Source organism: Rissa tridactyla, chromosome 1 (assembly GCF_028500815.1).
Source record: "Rissa tridactyla isolate bRisTri1 chromosome 1, bRisTri1.patW.cur.20221130, whole genome shotgun sequence".
NCBI classification, from domain to species: Eukaryota; Metazoa; Chordata; class Aves; order Charadriiformes; family Laridae; genus Rissa; species Rissa tridactyla.
In genome coordinates this window covers 34,114,040-34,138,748 of record NC_071466.1, presented here as the reverse complement: position 1 = coordinate 34,138,748, position 24,709 = coordinate 34,114,040, and the positions used below count along the sequence as shown (strand labels likewise).

At 41.9% G+C, this 24,709-nt stretch overlaps 1 protein-coding gene across 4 annotated transcripts; it reads right to left on the bottom strand.

The window, feature by feature from the left end:
• Positions 1 to 871: 871 nt before the first annotated feature.
• On the bottom strand, positions 872 to 14,613 carry ESD (esterase D). Of its 4 annotated transcripts, none has more exons than XM_054212860.1 (9): positions 14,555 to 14,613; positions 13,175 to 13,250; positions 12,139 to 12,227; positions 10,276 to 10,374; positions 7,466 to 7,590; positions 6,414 to 6,533; positions 4,631 to 4,729; positions 2,000 to 2,167; positions 872 to 1,097 (listed from the first exon to the last, which is right to left on the bottom strand). In XM_054212860.1, the coding sequence occupies exons 2-9, from the start codon at positions 13,240 to 13,242 to the stop codon at positions 1,017 to 1,019; spliced, it is 849 nt and encodes a 282-aa protein (XP_054068835.1). In that variant the 5' UTR covers positions 13,243 to 13,250; positions 14,555 to 14,613; the 3' UTR covers positions 872 to 1,016. The 4 variants fall into 4 exon arrangements, with proteins under 4 accessions (XP_054068835.1, XP_054068855.1, XP_054068862.1 ...); XM_054212880.1 differs by lacking the exon at positions 14,555 to 14,613 and adding an exon at positions 14,453 to 14,497; XM_054212887.1 differs by lacking the exon at positions 14,555 to 14,613 and adding an exon at positions 14,394 to 14,412.
• Positions 14,614 to 24,709: the final 10,096 nt, after the last annotated feature.

Genomic DNA, 24,709 nt, shown 5'->3' with positions numbered 1-24,709 from the left:
GGTTCAGCCGACCCACGGGAAGGCAGAGGTTAGGAGTGACTGCTTGAACACAAGACAAGCAGCTCACTGGAACGATCTGTGTTCTTGCCCCACACAAGGTAGCGGGCAGAATTATACCACTGGGAACTACTTTAGTCCTATAGCTATCAATCAGGCTTAAATTCTGCCACCTTCTGTAAAACAAGCACACTCCTCTTCAACGATGAGATATCAGATCATTTATAGATAGTTACTACTTTCTTCAGGTCTATTTATCCGTTTCCCATCAGTCCTGTCACAGCTAAGAAACCCATAAACACAGCATAAGCCTTTCACACTCAGCGACAATCAAAGGCAAGCAGAGGAAAAAAACCAAAAAACCTCCTTTACTACAGACTGCTTCCTTCACGTGGTTTGTAAGAGGCCTTTTCTTTAAGTATCACCCATGAAATACTCTTCAGATGATTTGTTTGCTGTTAATAACGCACAGGACAGTAAAGCACTCCCCATAGCACGCTTCTGTCTGTATTCTCCACCAGACTTTGTCCTTGGAATGCATTTAAACAAGCTAAGGAAAAACGCACCAACCACTTTAGATTAATTAAGTAGCTTGATTGGTTGTGCCGCTAACAACTTCCTTCCTTCAGCATTAAGTGATAAGTGAGCCCTCTATTTAATTAGCTGAAGAGGCACGCTGTTGTTATTCATAGTCCCTGTGTAGTTGGGTTAGAAACTGTCTCGAGGTCCGAAGTACGTACCCACAGTCATAGTCTGAAACTAACTCATCTGCTGATTGTCATTATGACCCAGAACGCAGCGTGGTGTTTATCGTGCTGAGAGAGTTCTTGAAGCACGCAAAAACATTCAAAATACTTACTCTAATGCACACACATGAAATTAAGTGGCACTTTTATTTTTCTTAGCAGTACGATCAGAAGAGCTCCATTTTACAGACGCTACTTCAGCAAATGATTTCTGTTTAGTTCGCCTCTACCCCTTGATTCATACTGGACAGACAACGCTCCCATCCAAATGGTTCAAGCGTTGAGGTATTTTGCATGGTGTTTGATGTGGTCGTTAATAAATGTAGCAATGAAAAAATAGCTGTGATCGTAACCCTGGAAAAGAACAACAACAAAGAAATCAGCAAACACACATAGCTCCCGATAAAGCAATCATGCTAAGCTCTCTTCTAGGAAAGTTAAGGACTCTTCTGGTTTGATCTGTTTTAAGAAATCAAAAATACCTGTATTATATATAAAAACTGTGAAGGATACCTAACCAGTTAAGTATATATGAACTCTAGGAAGCTAAACAAACAATATACCTTAACCTGCCCTAATCTGGGCATGTAAATTAGAGATGGACAACAACAAGCGTCAGCTGCAGAGCGAGATGCTATTTGAGAGACCAGTTCACCTTACTGGTGTTGCCCTACTGGTAAAACACAGGTGTAAGGAGAGCACAGCCCAGGTCTGAATTACTGCTCCAGCACTACGCTAAAATGCCATGGAAACCTCTGAGCTACTCCACTTTGTCAGCACTAACTTCTGGTGCAGGGCTTACAATAAATCAGAGAGGACAATCCCTCATTCTCCATGGCCGGGCCCCTCACTGGGTCTGGCGTGAAGTTGTCAGTCGCTCACAAAGACTCCAGCACTCTCAGGACAGCGCTGTGCTGGGTCACTGCACTAAAGAAAAGAGCAATCCTTCCACCTGCGTCTTTAAAGGCTTCTTCAGCCAACCGCTGGCAGCTCGAGTTACCATCAACGCATCAGCTTGTTGAAACTGAAATAATGACCCCACCTAGTGGTGAAATGCAGCTGAATCTGATGGATATTGCACTCCTTGACGGCTGACATCAAGGAAAACGTCGCTTCTCATCCTCTTCCTCACTTGGCCAGGGACAGGTAAGTGAGAGCACGCCCCATTACGACACACTCTCTTCACTACCTGCCACATAGACCCAAAAAATCACAAAGCAACAACCCAACAATAAAAGATCGTAGAAGCAACTTGCCTGCTGCAGCCTAAAGACTACTGGGATTTTCCGCTCCGTGCAGGCAGCGATGAAGTTATCAGGCAATAACTGGCCCGCTGACAGGAACTGGTCATCTTTGCCTTGATCAATCAAGATGTCCAGGTGAGAGTCTGGATAGGACTTCACAAGTTGTGTAGCATCATACGCCTGCAGGAATAAAAGAGAAACAACATTCAGCTACATACGTTAGACTGGGTCAAATTTGCCAAATTTTCCAAAGAATGGCATATATAGAGTACTGGGTGATACTAATGAGGACACCAAACTGCACCTTGGAAAAACAAAAAACTGTGGAATTTCCATACAACTGACAAGTTATACCCGTGTTTTTAAAAGGGCAAATGGTATGATCTAAGTAATTACCACGTTGGCCGTTTGATATAATTTCTGGACCAAACGGAACATCCAGCCCAGGGCTAAATTCATACAGAGTTGAAGAACAGCAGCATAATCTAGTACCGATTCACATGCTCGTACAGAAACTAGATCCTGCCAAAATAATTTGGTATCTTGATGTAACTATTTTGGCAGCTAGAAGTCAAAACACCGGTGTAACACACGGCAATTTTAAGCAGAAATATGGAGATAAGGCATTGTATACAGAACAGAACAGACTATTGCAGTTGGAAGGGACCTACAGTGATCATCTAGGCCAACTGCCTGAGCAATTCAGGGCTGACCAAAAGTTAAAGCATGTTGTTAATGGCATTGTCCAATTGCCCCTTAAACACTGACAGGCTTGGGGCATTGACCACCTCTCCAAGAAGCCTGTTCCAGTGTTTGACCATGCTCTCAGTAAAGAAATGCTTCTTAATGTCCAGTCTAAACGTCCTATGGTGCAGCCTTGAACCATTCCAATGTGTCCCTATCACCTAGGGAGAAGAGATCAGCATGTCCCTTCTCCACTTCCCCTCCTCAGGAAGCTGCAGAGAGCAACGAGGTTGCCCCTCATCCTCCTTTTCTCTAAACCAGACAAGCCCAAATTCCATAGCTGCTCCCCACAGGGCATTCCTTCCAGCCCTTTCACCAGCTTTGCTGCCCTTCTCTGGATGCATTCAAGGACCTTCACATCCTTCTTAAATCATGGGGCCCAGAAGAGCACACAGTATTCAAGGTGAGGCTGCACCAATGCTGAATACAGCAGGTAATCACCTCTTTTGGACCGGCTGGTTATGCTGTGTTTGATGCACCCCAGGATGCGGTTTGCCCTCTCGGGTGCCAGGGCCCACTGCTGACTCCTATTGAGCCTTCTGTCAACCAGCACCCCCAGATCCGTTTCTGCAGGGCTCCTCTCCAGCCACTTGTTTCCCAACTTGTACTTGTGCCTAACATTACTCCATCCCAGGTGCAGAATCTGGCATTTCGATTTGTTGAATTTCATCCCATCAATCATAACCCAATGCTCCCATCTATCTAAACCCTCTGCAAGGCCTCTTGTCCCTCAAGGAAGTCAACAGCACCTCCCATATTTGCTAATGGCGCATTCAACTCCTGCATCCAGATCGTTGATAAAGACATTGACTGGCCCTAGGACTGAACCCTGAGGAACATCGCTGGTGAAATCTGTGCCAAAGGCAGGCCTAAGTCTATTCCTGATGCCTGCTGGTGGTCTACTGGACTGGGTTTACGGAAGAGCTCCAAAGCAAGTTAGGGGGCCAGAAAACATACTTAATTTTTTTTTCCGCAAAATAAATTTATTACATTAAGTGTAAGCAAATTTAGTTGGTGATTGTTAAATATACAAACTACTCTATTAAAAAATGTGAAAGCAGCTAGCGCTTTCCATTCCTGTAATGTTTTAATCAGACCTGGATGTCTTCCTAAGAGATACTTTAATCCAATTTACAAGGGATTTAACTGCAGCTTGTGTTTATTTACAAGGAAATAAGAGTACCTGGTCACGACAATCCCTTCTAACTTAATTCTAGGGATACAGTGCAATGTGTATGGTGAGATAAAAATACTGAAGGACTGCCCAAACAACACAGCAACATGCACACAAACATTTTTGTATCTTAGCCGTTCATAAATGACTACTTATATTTCAAAATTAGGGCCCTGGAGCTAAAACCTAACTTTGTCTGGTTTAATTCTGTTTTAGAGGATACCAATTTCCAAGTATCCAGTGGGGCTCCTCTGCTAGCTGCCTCCAACAGCCTGCCCCTGCAGATGCTCATCAGTCTCTGAACAGTTTGTAGCAGTCTCTCTTTCCAGGCTACTATAAAAAAAAAAAAAGCTGTTTTGTCTACTGAGATGCGAGTTTTTGAGAGACAGGCCATAGCCTAACTCTCTTCTAAATTCCTTGCTGCTTTCACGTGTTAGAGAAAGTCTCAGACTCGTAATTCTTCTTAGCCCAGATTTAAAGATCTTCATAAAACAGGGAGGAATTTAGTCAATTTGATGAGAGCCTTCTATCTCATCACATTTGTTGTAAGAACCACCAGGCAATGGCAAGTCATACCCACCAGGAACATAGGCTTATCCACAATTAGGGATGCAGTAAAACAGAGCTCAAGGGAACCCCAGGCTTTTGTTCCAGACTCCTGCTGCGATATATCTACAGATCACTCATTCATGCGTTATTAAAGGACTGCGAGTTGCAACACGTACCTCCCATTTGCTTACATCTGATCCCAGATATCCACCAAGGGCTTTCTTCCCCCACTGACACTGAATAGGGTTGCAGATAGGAGCGAATGCCGACACAGACTGTTCAGAAATAAAGTGGAAAAAAAAAAAAAGTATGAATTAAGAAAAGTGATTTCTGCTAACTAACAAGCAAACTAAAAGCCTTTTCAAAAAGTGTATTGAAGTTATTGCCAGAACCCATGACTCTTGCACCAAAACTCTGAGCTAGGTGCCCTAACAGTTATCCTACTTCCCTCTTATTTGTTCTCTCTAGCCCCACAGTTTTGCTTTCCTTCTCGCACATCAGCCAAGCTGCAAAAGGAAGGGATAGATACTCCATTCCTTTCCCTGTTGGCAGATGTTGGTTTGAATTCCCTTAAGCAGCAGAGAAGGATTTCCAGTCTGCTGTTGGGCCAGCATGGTCAGTGTGGGACCACTTCACCTCCCACTGGATTTTGGCAGAGCATAACAAAGGCACGAGGCTGCTCAGCCAGTCTAAGCATGCAACAGTGTTTCATAAATTTAGGTACGTACAGGGTTAGGGGTCAAGAAAAGCGCATTTCAGATCACAACTCCAGGTACTGGTGTCAGAAGTCCAAGCCCTATTCTTACATTCTTCTTTTGGATTTGGCCTTGGGACATCAACATTACCACTCTTATGCCTTGCAGGAAATAGCAACATACCATCTGAGCTACTGCCAGTTCCCCTGGCTTTTGGCATTTTCAATTTAATGTTTAATTCTTGTAGATAATACAAACAACAGGTAAGCGCCAACAGTGAAAATGGAAAGTTCTGAACTACTGGCTCCAAAAGATAAAAACGAGAGATAAAAATAAAGCTTTATCTTACATTCAGCTCTCTTGTAACGCCAAGCTAATGACACTGAGCAAATGGTCTGCTATTTTCATAAATGCAGTTCCACTTTTGCAGCAGCTGACCACAAAGTGCAGGGCCAGGAGAGCCCACGAAAGGACTGATCCACAAAGGCAGAGCCCCTCACCTCTCAAACACCAATGCCTGATTCTGCCTCAGAAAGGCATTTTACATAAGTCTATCTCCAAAGAGAATAACGAAATTTCTCTCAGCCCTCATGAGTATAAAGGACAGGCAAATCAGTTCCAGCATGTTTGATTTAGGTTCAAGTAGAATACAAATGAACACAACTTCAGGTATCTCGAATACTCCAAAAATCAATCTTTAGGAAAGCTGACATACAGATCTCAGGAGGAGCAGGTAAAAAAGGGAACGGGGGGGAGGGTGGGAGAAGTTCTCCAGATACTATTTGTATGAAGTTCAGGTTCTTACAGTTACACTTGCTATCAGTGTAATAGACTCCATAGCAAATTGTAAGCAAACACAAATAGAATGGTGACAAAGATGTTTGCTGGTAATAAAAGCTCCAAAATGAACAAGACAAGATTTGAAAAGATACAGAAAATCACACAATTCCAGAGCTAGAAGGACCCTATTAACATGTAAATATAACAATAGGTTTGGAAGAGCTGTAGCACCATCCAAAAGAAACTAAGCTTTTCTTAACTTTTAAAATTCACACATTTTTTAATTTCAGTGATACTCACATTCCACAGTGTTGTTTCTGGCAGTTTTCCATGTTCTAATACTAGGTATCAATGTACCGCTACAACTAAAACGACTTACATATTTAATGCTGTAACAGAACTCGGTATTGTGTTTTCTTTCTTCACTTCTATAGAAATCTGTATAAGTCTTAGTATACCTCATATAAGCTAAATTATATCTTACTTTGTACTTTCCAGGATTCTTCAGAGCAAGAATAAGAGCTCCATGGCCTCCCATGGAATGCCCAAAAATAGACATTCGTTCAGGATCAGTTGGAAAATTGGCATTTATTAGTTTAGGCAGCTGTAAAGGAACAACAGTGGAATAAAAACATTAAACCAACTTGAGTATGTTTAGACAAAGAAGGACATAAATAACTAGTGTGTTTTAATGCCACGAAGCCACTGAAACCAAAGGCATATCTTTGGTTCTAGCCTGACATTTGAAATCATGACCTGAACTTGATTTAGGTTCAAGTAGAATACAAATGAACACAACTTCAGGTACCTCGAATACTCCAAAAATCAATCTTTAGGAAAGCTGACATGCAAATCTCAGGGGGAGTAGGTAAAAAAGGGAAGGAGGGGGGGCAATCAGAAAGCAACCTGAACAGGACTGTAAAAGCACACGGAAACAATCTGACAATAAGTAACTCAAAGTATCTCTATAAAAATCTATCATAACCCTGTAACATAAGATCTGGGAACAAATACACAGTCTCATTTTAATAGATACATAAATACCTGCTCCCGTGAGCAACCAGAATCGCAAATTGGACGCTGACCTTTCTGATACATATTTCGAGGATTTCCTTTTACACCCAGTTAAGGAAAAAAGCAACCAACCAACAAACAAAATCACTACCCCACTGTCCCAAGACAGACGGTGAAAACAGTCTAAATGAGCAATACAACTGAAGTGCTGGTGCAGCAAAATGCGGTGGGTTGCTCCAGAAGCAGCAGAGCAGAGATTTTATAAGAGCAGAGATTGAACAACTAATGAATCAAGATTAGAAGCACAGGTCAACCCTGTGGCATCTCCAGTAGGAAAGCAGATTGAAGGAGCTCCTGCTCAGGCCCAGACAGATGTTATTTTTATAAATAATTATAATTTTTATAAAAGAGAGAGCAAGAAAACAACCAACCACCCACAGGCTATCAAGCAAGCTTTGGTGCTAGGAACAAAGAGCATGAGTGAACCACACCCCCTCCAGGAGAACCCAGCAGCAAAGTTACCTCATCCTTTATGTAGGAATACATCCTATAGTTTGTTTTCCATGGATCTTCAGTGGCATCCACATAAAAACCAGCACCGGTGCCAAAATCCCAGCTTTCATCTTCTCCTTCAATATTGCAGCCACCTACCACGAAAATCCTTTCTATAGTTACTGTGTCTTTCTATAGTTACTGTGTTTCCTTTACTAGAGGTTCAGAATTGGAAAACCTACCATACAAATCAGAGACTTGGGACACGAGTTTTTCAATCAACATGTCTCTATGCTTCCAACTATAATACAATTCAGATTTTCATTCCTTAGTACAGTGTTTTCAAGTGTTATTTCAACAACACTTTCAAAATGCCACTTACTCATTACCTACAGATGAATCCAACTCCTAGCTTGTTTTAGTATCCCTTCATCAATGAACGTATCATACAGATCTCTCCTAAAATAATACTGTAAAGCTTCATCCAATTTACCCAGGGACTTATGCAAAAGCTGGCACTTGTTAATTGCTGCTATCAGCTTATTTCAGTTATTAGACCTCATCCTATCAAGTACAAGAAATTACGTGAGAAACAGAACCTGTAGTAAATTTTCTTTTCCCTAGAAGGACAGAACCATGTACCACCAAATGGTGTGTCCAGACCAGTTTATGTGCTTCAAATAATGTCTGCTACAGTCCCTTTTATTATTCAACACCATAATAAAAACTTGCTGTCCCTATCATTTTTAAAGTATGTAACTCTACCTTTTCTGTAATTCGTTTCACTGCTCCCACCTATAACTCCCCATAAAACTTAAGTAATTTCTTCTGTGAATACCTGCAGGGTCGTATCGCCTTTTCCAAGGCTACACTTTCAAACTAAATTTGCAGACGTCTCCGTGAAAGTCAATACATCCCACCCAGTCCTCTCTTACTCTCCCTTTGATTAGCCTGTGATTTACCAGCCTGGTTTGCAGAACAGATTGTAACGTTTCAAGCTATATCTTTCAAGGTATAATGGCCTCCCTTTCTCCAAAATGTTCCTAGTTTCTGCAATCCAAAATTACATGGGCTTGCACCACCATCAGATTACACTGCAAACCTATATGCAACTTGACAATCCCTGACCATTTGTGCAGAGATACCTGCCACCCCGCACAGTGTAAAATCAGATTTTTACAAGGATCAAAGTTGAGTTTGCTCCAGTGACATGCCCTTGAACACCAAATGATTTTGTAACTTAACAGTCCAGCAGTCACAGGCACAGGGGCGCTTACACAACATGTTGGGTATAAAAAGTCTGCTGTCTTCTGTCCCTCAGAGATGGACAAAAACTCAGAAAGTGCTGCCAAGCAATGAAGGCAACACTGATTCTGCTAAAAGAAACTTGAGGAAAACCCTGAAAGAAGAAATTTGAAAAGCAACCTGCAAAATGCTGCTCAACACACCCCTCTGGAAAAGTAAACCCCTACAAATAAGGAAAACTAAAGTCTATCAGGGCCTGACAGAGGGTCTGTAATGACAGATATTTCAGGTTTTCATGCAGTCTTTTTCCCCATCAAGATACATCTCCTAGCTCCTGGAAGGTAATTCTCACGTAGTCGTAACAACACAGTTAAAAAGCACATATTAGCCTTTTCTCTACATAACCTCAGACCTCTTAATTTATGATTACATTTGAACTGCTCTTCACTTGTTTCTCCAGACAGCTCAAAAAAGATTTAAGAACATTTGGGGTCTCTGAGAGCGTAACACATACTGAAATTCATCTAAAGAGCGAAGCAATCCCAATCAGTTATTGGACTAAAAGGCTGCAAAGAGGGCTTTAAAAGAAAATGGCCAAAGCAGTGAACTAGCCAAACGCGGTTTCACATTGATCGACAACTTACACAGACAACACTAAAAGCCAGTGCCAGTAAAATTACCCAAGAGTAATTCTAATCCTCACATAATGTGAATGTTGTGAATGTGATGGGCGAGTTGCCCATCTCTAGTCTGCAGCAGACAGCAACAAGTCTTGCTCTTCTGTCCCTCTTGTTCATTAGAAACACGCATTTCTGTTCTTTGACCTGACACAACTTCAAAACCTAGATGTGAAAAATATTTTCTGGAACACAACTTCATTCCCCTGTTACCTGTGTTTAGATTTGACCCACTAAAGCCTGGGAAATATTAGAAGACTGCTACCTTTGTACACAGCATTCATGAGACTTTAGCAGAACCCAGCAAATACTCAACAAAATACACTGAATCCCCAAAAGACTGTATTTCCAGTCACTGCATATCTACCATTTTCAAGTTTCCCATACTAGACATAAGTTCAGCCTCACGCAAATAAAAGCATATCATTTTTAAAAAGCCATTCATCAGTTTACTGCAGCTGCAGGGGGGAAGGGTTTCTGATTTGTTTTTCTAAGTATTGGAATCCTCTGGAGACATGATAGGCTTTAGACGACTGAACACAATAAAGAGTAAACATTACATCTTTGCGTGACAACACAGTTCTGCAGATTTTTTAAAGTCTCAGTAAGACACAAAGTGCAGGCAAATGTCTCTGACAGCACATGCCTCTCGTTTTCCTTTTCTTCCCTCTCTTCCTTTGTGCTGAACTCAATGGTCCCTTTGTTCTAGTTTTAGTGCCATGACAATAAAAGAGTTTCAAATATCAAGCCTTCACTACCATGTTATTAAGAATATAGACAATATAATCTAGCAAACAATGCAAGATATAGACATGAGGTCATATCCTGACTCAGGTGGGCAATACGCTTTGCAGCAAACTGCAGCACTCCATTCTGTGAGGATAAAGATGACTTTTCACATCTCTTGTTAAAACTTACGTGGGCTTGTGTCTGGTGCAACTACAATAAGGCCATGTTCAGCTGCAGCTTGATGAAAACCAGCTTTCGTTATAAAATTCTGTTCTGTGCAAGTTAACCCTAGAGAAATAAAAATATCATTGGTTACAATTGCTCAGAGCATACCAGTTTCAAAAACCTTTGTGACAGAAAAGGTTTCGAAAAATAAGAGCAATTCCTGTCTCCACAAACATGCAAAAGTCTTTTCACTAGATTCAACAGCACTTAGTAATCCACAGAAACAGACACAGTTGCACTTTCACATCTAGTCACACTAATATTTGATCAAAAACAGGCCAATGTGTACACTTTATGAGCGCCTACTCGTATGGTACATACAGTTTCGTCAAGTACTGTGTATTTAAATCCATTGACTACAGACACTGTTGCTAAGGTTAACATTAACTTCTGACATCTAACCCTGCAACTACATTTTTCCCTCCACTGCCATTTCAGCTGTTTGCATTACATAATTCTGCAAGTGGTCTGACACATCCTTTATCTTTTAGGCAGGATAAAGGCCCATAAGCACCCCGGCTCCAAACCCCACAGCAATCCGTGCTTTTTGCACTGCAGCAGGCCAACTGAAGTCCAATTACCAACTGAAGTCCAATTACAAATAAATAATACTGCACACCAGTATTTCAATTTCTCTTTACTGTGCCTTTTGAGAGGCGTTAATGATTCTAGTTTTCTCTGAGGACAAGTTGCAAATAACCTAATTTGACTGATATACCAGCCAAGACAGCATGGTTTAGATTCAAAAAAGAAACGTGCTGCATGACTTGAAGCTCTTCAGACAATTTTGATGCTTCCAATTTCAAGGGTAAACATTTTTACACAGTCCACTGTGTGATTCTACAAATCAGACCTACTAGCTATTTTGTGAAATGAATACATACATGAAATATAACTTTCTAAACACAAGCGTCAATAAAGCAATACCTAAAATTACAGAACAGACAGAGCTTCTGCTTTTCATTTCAAATAACAGGAAAAAAAGGAAAGATGTAATTAATTAATCCTAGAGCCATCACCAACATAAATTTTGAAAGCAATGCCTTAACATTATTTATGTACTTTTGGTGCAAGACCCAGGTCTGTGGGAGATGACAGGAACAGGGCAGAGGAACAAAGTCAGGATAATGGGGAGCACGTGTTTGTCCATACAGTCTCATCCCAGCTTGCCTTACATCCAGCAAGACAGCAGCTGGATAGGAGACGGCAGGAGCTGGAGAGATGAAGAAACAATGCTGTGGATGATGCAACTTCACTCCGGCCACACAGCCTTCTTCAGCCCCTGGCCCTTTCTGATCCCTCAGTGTTACCTCACTCTAGATGTGCTGGCGCTAAGGCAGCTAGCAGCACCTCCCTTTCCAAGTTCACCAGTTGTTCCCTGCATAATAGCACTCAGAATAAGGTGGGATACAGACGACAAATTTGCTGGCTCCCATGGACTAGATTTTGCCCCCTGTCCTGTTAGTTGAAGCAGTCTGTCATAGAAAAAAGAGGCAGGAGGTGTCCCAACAGGAAGGCCTTTGAGGAGAACCTTTAAATATGTATGTTTTAGAACAAAAAGTATGTACATTTCAGAACAAAAGTGTAGAATATTTTTCACACTGAGCATTTTAGAAAACAACCTGTTAGGCTGGCTAAGGCTGGCTACATCCAACTTTATCACAATACACTCAAAGTAAACGCATGTTCCAGAAGACAACCTTTCATAGAATGCAAGAGCTGCCACTGTAGTACCTCTACATCAGATTTTCAGGGTTTACAGTAACTGTAGCACACTAGCTTAAACATGCTTATCTTTTTTAAGTTACTAAAATTCATGTTACTTACCCGAGAGCCAATACAGCACAGGACACTTTCCAGTTTCTGCTTTTGGAGGCAAGTAGATTCCAAATTTCATTTTGCATTTTAGCTCTGCACTATATGAATAAAATACCTCTTGTTATTACCACTACTTAATTAACAAGGTCACTAACATTAAAAAAATAAAGTTGTATCCATGCATTTTGTTCAAAGAGAGATTTGGTCAGTGAATTATAACAACTAAGTTAAATAAAGTGAAAAGCAATTTTAAAACCCAGCCTCAGCCTTTTGCATTGACAACAGCTAACCCTCCTACCTTGTTCTGAATATACTTACAACAGAGACTTACAAATAAGCCACATTTTTGCAGTGGGAAAACACAGCTAACCGGGAACAGTTTGAAAATTGAATTTTGAACCCCAGCAATATTTAACTTGAGCTTTGTCTATTAAATTGGAAAGTATTTTTACTGAAGAACATATCCACATGACTTGCAGAACATGAACTGCACAGCTTGCTCCAGCAAGAGAGGTTTTCAATCTGCTAAATCTACAAACTAACAGATTGCTCAATTAATACTAAAGAATGCAATTGTCAATAAAAGCTTATCTAAGCATAACTAATGATTTTTTTCTTTGGACCAGAAATGAAAAAAACCTGAATGTTTTTCTGTTCACCTTCATCAAACACGAACCTACTGTGTCTGTCTCCTCACAGCATTTTTTAAGAGTGCACAGAAGTGAAATATCCAGTAGAGTGGACTGTAAACACAGCAGTTCTCTGTGCTGCAAACGGGACAACCCAAAGTAACAGAGCTTCATTTTCAAAGGTAAAAATACTGGCTTCCCACCTCTGATCTGCAGCACTAAGTATACTAGGCATGTTAAACATTAACACAGAAATACAAGAACACAGACAAAGCAGCTGTAGACAGTATTCCTTACTGAAATACGGATATTAGTGAGAACACGCTATCTTCCTGCAGACTGAGAACACTGACAGCAATGATAGTATGGATTCACTGCTTCATGCTAAACATCTAGGTTGCTTTTGTAGTGTTTACCTGTCATGTTCAAACACCTTCTGGAAACCGTCAAAGCATTTGTTGCTGGAGACCTGTTTCAGGGACATGGCTTTACCTGCATAAAAAAGAAGCAAGTTAAATTTGAAAGTAAAACATTCCTGGACTTATAGTGAGTTATGAGAACAGAAGAGTTGAATACAACTCAAAGCTTCTTTGTTTAATGTCACAGTTTTTCAGAAGAAAGAATCTCCTGGAAACACTTCCTGATCATTCATTAACTTTCTATTTCCCCACAGAAATGGAAGGGAGGGGGAGTTGAACTCTAGTAAGCGGGGCTGACAAAGCCTTCCTACAGACCCACATCTCCAATCACCTTTACCTCTGCAGTAACCATAGCTTGCTCTTTGTCTACCAATGCTGCTACCGGACAAGAAATCTCACGTGCTGTGGTTAGCCTGGAGCTGCCCGTGATGAGTGGCCAGGCTGATTCCTCCACAATGTTAGTGCAGGAAAGAAACCTTCCCTTCGCCGTGTGCGCCAGCATCCAGCCACTAATCACCACAATACTGCTGACTGTAATCAGCCTTGATGGAAATTAACTACCGTGTTCTAAAAGTCTGGGGGACTTTAGAAACACGGGCCTCACAGAGAAGCAGGAGGCTTCCTTCCATGGGAAAGAAACAGTATCAAAAATACAACAGTCATGGGAGTTTTAAAACAGCCGGTAGCACACTTGTAGCAAACTTGCTAAGAAAACTGGGAAAGCTGACACAAATAGAGCTGCTGTCAGTTTTCACGGAGACTAAGGCCAACTAGGCAGGTGAAAGGGGAAGAAGCCTGAAGGGTCCGCACAGAACCAAACTCTGAAGAGAAACCAGGCAATACCAGAGCAGGGTAACACATGTCAAAATGCAAACGTTCCCTCCCTCATACCTGAGCACTCCTCTGGTGCATCGGGCAACAAAAAACCACGCACCACCGACAGCCCTCAGGGCCTGCTCGTTGCCTTCCACCACCTCCGCGGGGCTGGAGCCGAGGGGCGGCCACTCAGAAGCCCGTTAGGCCCACTCCGGCGGCAGCACCAAGCCAGGGCCCGCGGAGCAGCAGGCAGGGCCCGCCGGCCGGCCGCCCACCCCCGGCCCCGGCCCCACCTCGGCTTCGCTCCCATTTCCGTCCCTGCACTGAATTTCCACGCAATCACTCCCGCCCGCCGCACCAAAGCGCTCTCCTGCACCTCCATTCCCGCCCTGGGGCATACCCGCAAGGCGGCCATCCCTCCCCCTCAGCCGCCGGCCAGCTGGGCCCGAGGACCCTCACCGGCCTGCCGCCACCCCGCTCTCCCCGCAGCGAGGCCCCGGCCCGGCCGCGCTCCCCGCCTCGGCGCCGGCTCGGCGTCACCCCTTCCCCCCGCTGCCTTACCGCGGAGAGCGCCGGGGACGAAGCGGCGGACGGCGCGGGCGAGGGGCGGCCCCTCTGCGGGCGCGGCCTCCCCCAGCCCCGCCCGCGGCGGGGCCCTCAGGCGGTGGCTTCCAGCCCGCCATGGCGCCTGCTAGGCCGCGGCTTCCGTCGGGCTCGAATGCATGTCCCCGGGGGTGGGATGGTGGGGATTGTTGTGTCTGTGGGGGCTGCTCTCTTCTTCCTCCACTTCCTCCACTTCCTCCACTTCCTCCACCTCAGGTGCTTCACCAGCTCTCCCACTCAGGGCCAGAGGGGAGCAGCTGCATGCGGCCTGGGCACCTTCATGCCCTGGTGCCACAGAGGCCGTCTTCCCTCTTCTGAAGGAGAAAATCTTGAACTGTAAAGTGAAGAAAGACATAAAAGGTTAATTCAGAGAATCTGATAATAGCAAACTATTCAAAGCAGCAAACATTTCTGTTAATTTTCCCTCCACCACCAAGCCCTCCAGGGGGAAAAAGGCTGAAGCAGCCCGAACTTGGACAGCCGCGTCATTAAATTTTAAATGTTTTACCTCGCCTCTGCATTTCAGCGTTCTTCATAGCAGCTGTCACCTGATGGACTTCTGATTTTATAGTAAAACCAAATTCTAGTTCAGGTGTTTTTTATCATAACACTTGCGAGATCACAAAGGAAAGATACTTGGCAGGGCTTTCATCTTATTCATAACCCAAGTTCTTCTCACTTCCTGCTGTTAAAGGGTTCTCTTTTTTTTTTTTTTTAATTTGCAATTTAACATGCACATCAGTTGCCAAAAAAGTGTCCTCAGCAAAGCTCTCTCCCTCTTTTTAGTCTCATAGCATGTACTGCATTAGTAGTAACTATTTTTGGCCATAACATTTTGCAGTCTGATCATTTGTTACTTTGCCGGTGTGACAATAATTTGTTTCTATTTTTAATCCCTAATGCTACAAGGTGCAGTACCAACAACTTTGTCCTCTGGTACTTCCTACCCCTCACCAGCAGATCCATTTGGACTGCAGCTGCTGGACCCTGGACCTGGGCCACCCATCCTGCCTTCCAGAGCTGCTTTCCCTATCCTGTCTCTCTACTTGGATGTAGCTGGTACAAATAGTCTGTCTCTGAGCGGTTTAAACTTTCTTCTCTCGGTTTTTCTTTTGGAAGGTTTAATTTGCCATTAAGCAAATGGACAGGCTGAGATTTGGAGTTCCACAGCCCGGAGAAGAGCAGGCTCCAGGGAGAATTTACTGCAACCTTCCAGTAGCTAAAGGGGGCCTACAGGAGAGATGGGGAGGGACTCTTTATCAGGGAGTGGAGCAATAGGAGGAGGGGTAACAGTTTTAAACTGAAAGAGGGTAGGTTTAGATTAGATATTGGGAAGAAATTCTTTACTGTGAAGGTGGTGAGGCACTGGAACAGGTTGCCCAGGGAAGTTGTGGATGCCCCATCCCTGGAAGTGTTCAAGGCCAGGCTGGATGGGGCTTTGAGCAGCCTGGTCTAGTGGGAGGTGTCCCTGCCCATGGCAGGGGGGTTGGAACTAGGTGATCTTTAAGGTCCCTTCCAAACCAAACCATTCTATGATTCTATGATTCTGTGATTCTGTGAAATTAAAGTGTGTTTCTACACTAGTATTTTTCAAACACTCTTCAGGTTGTTCCTTCCATCTCTGTGTGCGTTTTGTAGCGCTCTTAATGTCCTACCCTCCCTAGCAAGATATTGCCTGGTTAGTTTGTTATTTGATCTAAACTGTATCCAGTCTGTTTTCTTTCTTGTATATATGGTCAGCTGTCATTACGCACATCTCAGTTTTCATGGTATCTGCAATTGTTTTTAGCTATTTCTCTTGTCAGTACACAGCCTGGGCTTCCTTTCCAAGTCTCCTGGATAACCTCTGTCCAATTTACTCCCATTTCAGAATGACGTATTCAGAAGGATCCAGCTGGCAGCCTGCTGATGAGTTTACCTGTCCTCCTCACATCTCCACGACATCAAGATAGAAGCATTATTTTGTATGTCTTTTCAGTCAAAAATGACTGAAGCAAACGCATAGGTAAATAATGTGGGAGCTGTGTTGCAGCTGTTCTCATGGCACAACACTTTGTGTGTTGTGTTTAAGAACGTGTGAAGAGGAAAACATGCCAGGACAGTGTTGAGGACAGTGCAAGGTAGAGGGAGCCAAGCTGGTGCAGTCTTTTCTGTGCTGTGGTATAGATATTTTTAGTACCTTTGGTTATGCACATTTGTTTAGCCATACTGCCATTTCTGTATCCTTTGACACAGTGTCCGCAGCTGTCACCAGTGAATTCATTTTTGTATCATTCTCCATATCATTTCAGATTATCTGTAAAAAAACAGATGTGCAATGGGCTTCCTGTCCGTCGTCATTAAGTGGCTTCTCCTTATATGGTGCAGCACGGCAAACAGTAGAAACGAGGATATTAAAAAGAAAAGAATGGTAGGTACTGACTTTGGAAAATCTCAAGGCTTATGTACTGTTGCCTTACCTATTATTTTATCATTGTACTCCAAGTACCATACATACTTCTCCAACATATTTTCTGTACGTTCACCTTACACAGACACTACTTTCAACCACTTTACCACAGATCAAATCCAGTGGTGGGATACAATTTCAGATCATCTATCTAACATTTCTTCTGGCATTTATAAGGATGGCTCTGTATTCTGTCAGAAGGGTTTTTGCCTTTTCAGCACATTTTCAGCAGCCTTTCTGTACTTGCGGAAACATACCGTTAGCTTCAACCCACTGAAACACATTTGCTGTAAAGCTTCCAGCAAGAAACTTTCACGTTGTAGGCAAGCAACCTGTATGTCTTAAGCTTAGAGTACCAAATTCTTCCTTTCCCGTTTTCTTTTCAGTAAGTACAGTCCTTCCCTCAGCTGTGTACCTGGGTACATGCTTTTCCAATGTTTTTATGGTGGTAATCTACGTTAAGGATGGTAGTTGCTAACCTCTTTTACCTAATAACTAGTGCTTTTCAGTAATTTTTTCTCAACTTTTTATATGTGATCTCATCTTCACTTTGGTTATTCAGAGCACTGAATTCACACTTCAGTGTCTACTTTGCCAGGAGATTATTTGTATGTCATTCTTTTCTGTAAACAACTTTTCCAGTGTTCTTTACAGTAATTGTTCATGATTTAGTCATTTATGATTCTAATGTCATATTTGTCTAAATTGTCTTAAATTGTCTTATACCATGCTATCGGTCATTTCCAAGCAACATATACGGCTGGTAACATTATTATCCCTCAGTATATTTCATGCTGACTGTATTGGCACAATCTGCTTCAAGTCTTTAGCTTTTCAAGGGCGAAGCTTTACACAGGAAGAAGGAGAATTTTCTGCCACTTCATTGTTATTGATTTATTTTTCTATTTCCCCTTCTTTACCACATCCATCTATCTTACCTTTTGTCTCAGATGGAAGTTAGATCTTCCAAAGTTTCTTTTCTTTCCTTCCATACTGTCAAGATTTCACCTGGGTGCAACTTGTCATGTCATTAGCTGCTATCCCTTCAAGGCAGTTCTTTACTTTTTCTGCAACTTGCCCAAGGTGCTTCTTAGCCAACCAAACCAATGGCAGAGGCTGGAGACTACACACTCTCACTTATTTTATCTGCCTGCATTGAGTTTTTTTCTTCTTTACTCCATTTTTTGCTTTCATTATTTCCTTTTTGTTTGTTAGAGACTTAGGGTGTCATTTGAGTCTGTAGGTCCTTTTGGGAAACAGTGTTGTCCTTTGGTCTTGGTTGCACTGGAATGCAAGTCGCAGTGTTGTCAATGCTAGCTGTCTCCTCTTTTTGTGTTCTTTACAGGTTTTTCTAATTCTATAGGAAAAAATATCCAGTCTGTAATAAGAACCTAATTTGATTAAACAGATTAGCAAATGGAAAAATTTCCCTGAGAAGCTTTGTGAATTTGTCTTTGGTCAAGTTACACAATCTCTTTTGCGCCCAGAGATGATTTCTAGATCACCAGTTGTCTTTCGTCATTCTGATTATCAGTATGGCTCCCCCGGCTTCTCTTTAATTTGGCCATCCATATCTTGTATTGGTGTTTCTGCAGCACTGCACTTATGATCTGGAACGGCCTCAGTAGCTCTGAGCTGCTATGAGGTTGGGCACATTCATGAATCCTCTTTGCGGAGAGACTGCGGGAAGTTTATACACAGAAGATTTGCAGTTGCCGAAATAAGGCATTTATGATAAGAGATTAGAAAAAGGTAGCGTTTTTTGAAAAAAAAATCTTTGTCTCCAGAGTAATTAAAGCACTGAAAACTTTTCCATGGGAAAAAAACAAACATGCTTTTTTATTACAGTATTGTGAATAAGAAATATTAGTAATATTTTCTTATCATTTCAGGAAAATGCAAAATTAAGCATGTGTTACAACTGATACCAAATCCAGTGAGGTACATGTGTCTGATAATTCTGATAGAAAGTAGTTTCCTCTTAATGCTTTACAATTAAATATGCTTTTTTATAGTAAATTGACTGCACTTATTTGTATTATGTATTTTGTTTTCTATTTCTTTCTAGTACAGATTAATTTTGAACTTACAAAGACACTGCTTGTTTGAGAAATTTTTCCACATACAGTTTTAAATTCCTCATGTTGGATTTACCAAGCCTTTGAAGCTGGTATTTTGAATTCAGATATCCAAGTAAAATTCAAGGTATAATTGCAGCCAAGATATTGGCTGACAGTAATGTAATAGTTAAGGTGTGACTTAAAGAACACCAAAGAACAAATTTAAATTCCATTTCAGTCAATAAATAATTTAGTAGAACATCAGGTCTTGCCTTATTTATGGGAGCCCCGAGGAGAGGTGGAGATATAAATGCTATTTGTTTAGGCTTATGGTTTTCTTTCCCTGGGAGCTAGGCTTTTCTGTAGGTCTGAGGGAATAAGTTATGATCAGCAACATCAGCTGGCATTCTTAGGATTTCTCAATCCCTATATGAGCCTTGAAGTAATACAAGTACGGTGGACTTTCCTTCTTGGTCTTGGGGTGCAATTCAGGCCACAGGCTTGAAGTCATTTGTCAAATTTAGGATCAAAATAGTAGAAAGAATCTTTAAGTTGTGTATCATAAACTATTCTTGTAAGGACTGTTTAAATCTGTTGTCTGTAATGATGCAAGATGAAGAGTCATGCAAAATTACGATACATGAGGTTGCCTCTGCTCTGTATTTAAAAGATTAACTTTATTTAAAAGATTAAACAGCGTGGCTTTTAAAAATGCTGAGGAAAAAGCAGTATTTTATTGCTGTCAAATATTGGGTATGATAACATGCGTGGATGGCTTTTGGAAAAACTGATGAAATCCCCAGCAGGAAGAACATTTACTTCGATAATATATATGGTTCCTAGAGGAAGTACAAGTAGCGAAAGAGCCAGAAGATTCCAAACATCATTTAAGATGAAAAAGTAAAAGTAGATGCTCACGTTGCCCAAAGAGAAATAGCAAGACACTTGATTGATCGGAATTTTAACAAAAGATAGTGGTATTCTGAATGTCCTCATTTAATTTGATTCAGGCTGAGTAACTGAAATCACAGAAAAGAATAAACCTTGAAGGGAACACATTTTCACTCAATAATATGTAGGATTATTTACTTATAATTTTGTCTAAAAGTGAGCAAAAGAAATGATGTCGCAACCCTGGGCTTCAGGAGGGGATATTGAAGTTATTGGCAGGATCCAATGGGAGACTGCCCTGGCAGGCAAAGGAGAGCCCAGGAGAGCTGGTTGTTCTTCAAGGATGACCTCCTCAGAGCACAAGAAGAGTCCATTCATTTTGCAGAAAATTGAGCACAGGCCAGCATGGATGACGAAGACTCCTGACTGGGCCAAATGCAAAAAGGAAGCCTACAGAAAGTGGAAGCGGGGATGGGCTACCTCAGAAGAATATAGAAACATCTCTAAAGCATGCAAGGATGGAGGTAGGAAAGCCAAAGCTCAGCTGGGACTAAAACTAGACGTGTTGTGAAGAGCAACACAAAAGCTTTCTTTATGAACGTTGACAGCAAAAGGAAAGCTGATGAGAATGTAAGCCCACTGCGCAATGAGACAGGGCAGCTACTGACAAGGAACATGGAAAAGAACGAGGTACTCAGTGCCTTTATTTTGCCTCAGTTTTCACTGATAAAGTTGGCCTGTCAGGTGAGTATTAGCCAGAAGAGAGGACAATGGTTGGGAGCGCTTAACTCATGTGGATATGTACAAGTCTATGGAACCAGATGGGATGCATTAAGTGGTGCTGAGAGAACAGGTCGATGTCATTGCAAGGCCATTTTCTATCATGTTTAGAAGGTCAGGACAAACCAGAAGGTCTTACTGATGTTTGGGAAAAGGTAGATGTGACACCCACATTCAAGAAGGGCATGAAGGAGGATCAAGCAAACTAAAGGCAGGTCAGCCTTACCACTACATCTGGTAATGGAACAAATCCTCCTGGAAGCCATTTCCAGGTACAGAAAGAACAAGAAGGTGATTTGAAATAGCCACCATGGATTTACCAAGAGCACAGCACACCTCGCCAGTCTGATTGCCTTCTGATGAGAAGTCTGCCTCAATGGACGAGACAAGAGCAGTGAAGTTGTATAGCTTGGCTTTAGCAAGGGCTTTGCAACAACTTCTCTCAGTCTCCTTGTCTCCTGTTAGTGAGATTGGTGAAACACGGGCTCGATTAATGGACAATAAGGTGGGTGGAAAATTGGCTGGATTATTGCTGGGCTCGGGGGTATGGATCAGCAGTACAGAGTCCAGCTGGCAGAGTGACACTCCTCAGGGATCGATACGAGGGACAAGACTGTTTAGTGTCTTTATTAATGACCTGGATGATGGGATGGAGTGCTATCTGAGATATATAGTTTAAGGAAAAAACAGCTTATTATATTTCCTGCAGAGAGAAAGGATAATAGATCTTTGTGAAAAGAGCTTCAGTTCAGAAACATATTTTGGAGTTTAGAAAAAAATCTAAGTTGCAGTAAAGAAGGGAGATGCTATTCTGCACTATTGATAATATAGGTCGTTGAAAAAAAAGGAAAAAGCTTACTGCCATTGACAGTGACCAGATCCACAGTGCAAAGCACTGTACAAAATCCTATTGAAGCAAACCTTCTGACTCGAAGGGTTCACTGTCTACAAGAGAAAAAGGAGAAAAAAAGGTATTTTCTACACTGCACATGTGGAGAACAGAGATACAGATTTCCTGAGTTCAGCCATGATGAGTATTGCTTAAGTGGAAACTTCATCCATGACTTTATGCATAGTTATATGCAGCAATTCAAAATACTTTGGTGGAGTATCTGTTGGACTAGTCTGCTTCTAAATCCTGACGTTTTCTACCTTCATTTGACCCTGAATTTTTCGATCTCTTTCACAAGCAGATTTCTGAAGCAGATACCCTGCCTTGGATTAATTTTCAGGGCCCTGTGTGCTGCTTCCCAGATGACTACCATTTCTTTCTCATGGGAGGTATCAAGGAGGAACTTGGGGATAATCTGCCTTTTTTGGGGTCAATCAGGGTCTGACGACTGCTGTAATTCAGCTCAGAAAGTGCGTTTATAAACTGCTTTTGCTTCCTAGTTTTTTGGTTCCTCAAACTTAAAGTAAGTAGACCTGACGCATTTCAAACATGCAAATCTCAGCTGCATTGCTAGAGATTTTTTCATGTGTCAGTAGGAAGTGCAGATTCCCAAATGTCCGCTGGAAATCTCTGTTCCCTCAGTACTGGGAAGTAGAGGCTTAGAGGGATGGGACCCTCACCCATATGGGTTTAAGTTCTGGGTTCCGCTCCTGGCTCACTGAGTGGCTTCTTTTGCTGATTTTATCTCACTGTACTTCAGTTGCCCATCGGCAAATAGGTCCCAGCAGTAATTGCCTTTTTCTCAAAAGAATTGTAAGGATAAATAAATATGAATGTAGCCTGACAATGACTGCAGTGATCTGTTTAACATGTTTCTTTTTCCCCCTTTTTTTCCTTTAGATGTAAGTCTGTAAGGTGAAATGTCACTTCAAATGGCACAGTGTGCTCCTCTTTCATCAGACACCCGCTTCTGGGGCAGATCAGAAGGTCGCACAGTTCAATCTTTTCACCTTCTCCCAGGTGATTTTTGCTTAAAAAACCCATTGAGCGAATTATCTGTGTTCTCCCTCAAGGAACCCAAATGCAACCGTTAATAGTTCTCTTACTGTGGGAAGTTTATCCCCTATACCACATCTCCAGGCTTAGCGTTAGCCCCATCAGCCCCAAGTATTTAGTTTTGAAAAGCAATGTTATGTGGCTACATTATAGCTGCTGTTCCTTGTGAATAAAGCTATTTTATACTCATGGGGTTTGAAGGCTGGGATTTTCTTCACTAGGCAGTTCCAAAGGGTGATTCTTTCCACTTGCCTTAAATAGTCATTTGAGGCAGCCTCTCTTTCTTCATTGCCTCTAGGAAGTGGGTCAACTGGACCCTTAGACCTGGACACTTAACCAGCAGACCCCTAGCAGTTCCCAGACTAAATGACTCAATGAAAAATGAGTTTTTCAACCCATAGTCCTTTTGTTTTGCTTTTTTTCTGCAAAGAGACAGGGATCATTCAGACATCTTTGCCATTTCAAATTATTCGCTGCAGAGACTTTACAAAACAAGCATGTCATAAATTTGCTTGGAAACTCAGCAACCATCATTTGAACTATTGTTTTCTTCGCTTCCATTTCCTGTGGCAATTGTGTGGTTGCAAGATCATAATTTTTATTACTGGGTTCCTGAGAGCAGTGAAGAAGTGTTTAAGGATTTTCAGACTATCAATCTTTTATATTGCTACAGAACACTTATCCTATAACAGGAAGAATAACAGTGAACTCACAAAATACTAATATTTGTGTTGTCACTGAATTGTGACCTAAGAATTTACAAATTAACTCCTTGAGATTTTTTAGCTTAATTGCAAATGCACTTGCAGAAATATTTATGGAAGAGCAGGAACAGAAAAATGGGGAATTGCTTCATTAAATTCATATACAGATCACTTTTTCATTTGCAATCTAACAGAAGAGCAGCTGTACTTGTGCAGATCAAAGGTCCCAACACCTCATTTGGAAGATGAACTGTAGCAGAAACTGGTAGAAGGAAGAGCACAAGCATTTGGCAGCAGCTCCAGAGAGCACTCGCTAACATCTAGCAGCCCGAGATCCCTTCAGTTCTCTGGCTAGAAATGCCTATTAAATCTATCTTAAAGAGCTCTCTTTGGCTTCGTGAATTTGCCTACTCTTTTGAGAGTCCTAATCTATTTAGATATTTACCTGTATCGAAAACATCCTATAATTTTGATGGTCCTTGTTGCCTTTCTCTGCACAATTACCCTCAAATGCATTCTTAACTACTGCTGACCATTTTTTTCACAGTACCATAACACAAAGATCTCATTCCCACGTAGTAACGGTCAGTTTAGAACATATTATTCGGTATGTAAAGCTAGGGTTGATTTTTTTCCCTCCAAAATGCATCACCTTACCTTTTCTACTTTGAATTTCATCTACCATTTCCAGAGCCATCACAGAGTATCATGTGGTCTTTGCAATCAGTTCTCCACTATGCACGCTGTCACTTTTGATACCTTTTTTTTTTCTTTCTAGAGGCCCCTGTAGGACTTGCTGGTGTCCTGCCTTGAAGGTGAAGACTGATTATTCTGTCTTGCCTGTTTCCTACCTCCAGGGGTTCTTTCACCATGCAAGAACCTTCCGCCTTAACTTGGGGTTAGTTTCTCTTGAGCCTTTGACGTGGGACCGTGGTGATGCACATACATGCTGACGCCCTTCGGAGAATACATCCACAGATTGGTTTTTGTTGTTTACAGAAACTCTGTATGATTTTCTCTTTTGTTTCATTATCTTTTTACTGACAATTTGATTTGAGGCAAATCTTCTGACACTTCCTTATGACCATAAGGAAGCCTGCTGACAAAGGACCATCCCCAAGTGTCCTCAGTGTGAACACAGATTTTAAAAAAAAAAAAGTTTTTCTGCTAAATTTTTCCCAAGGAAAGGTCCCAGGTCTGATTCTCTGCACACTCTGTTCACACCCAGGGTGGCAAAGTAGTGATATTTAAAATATATTACCTTGCACATTTTAGCTAAAA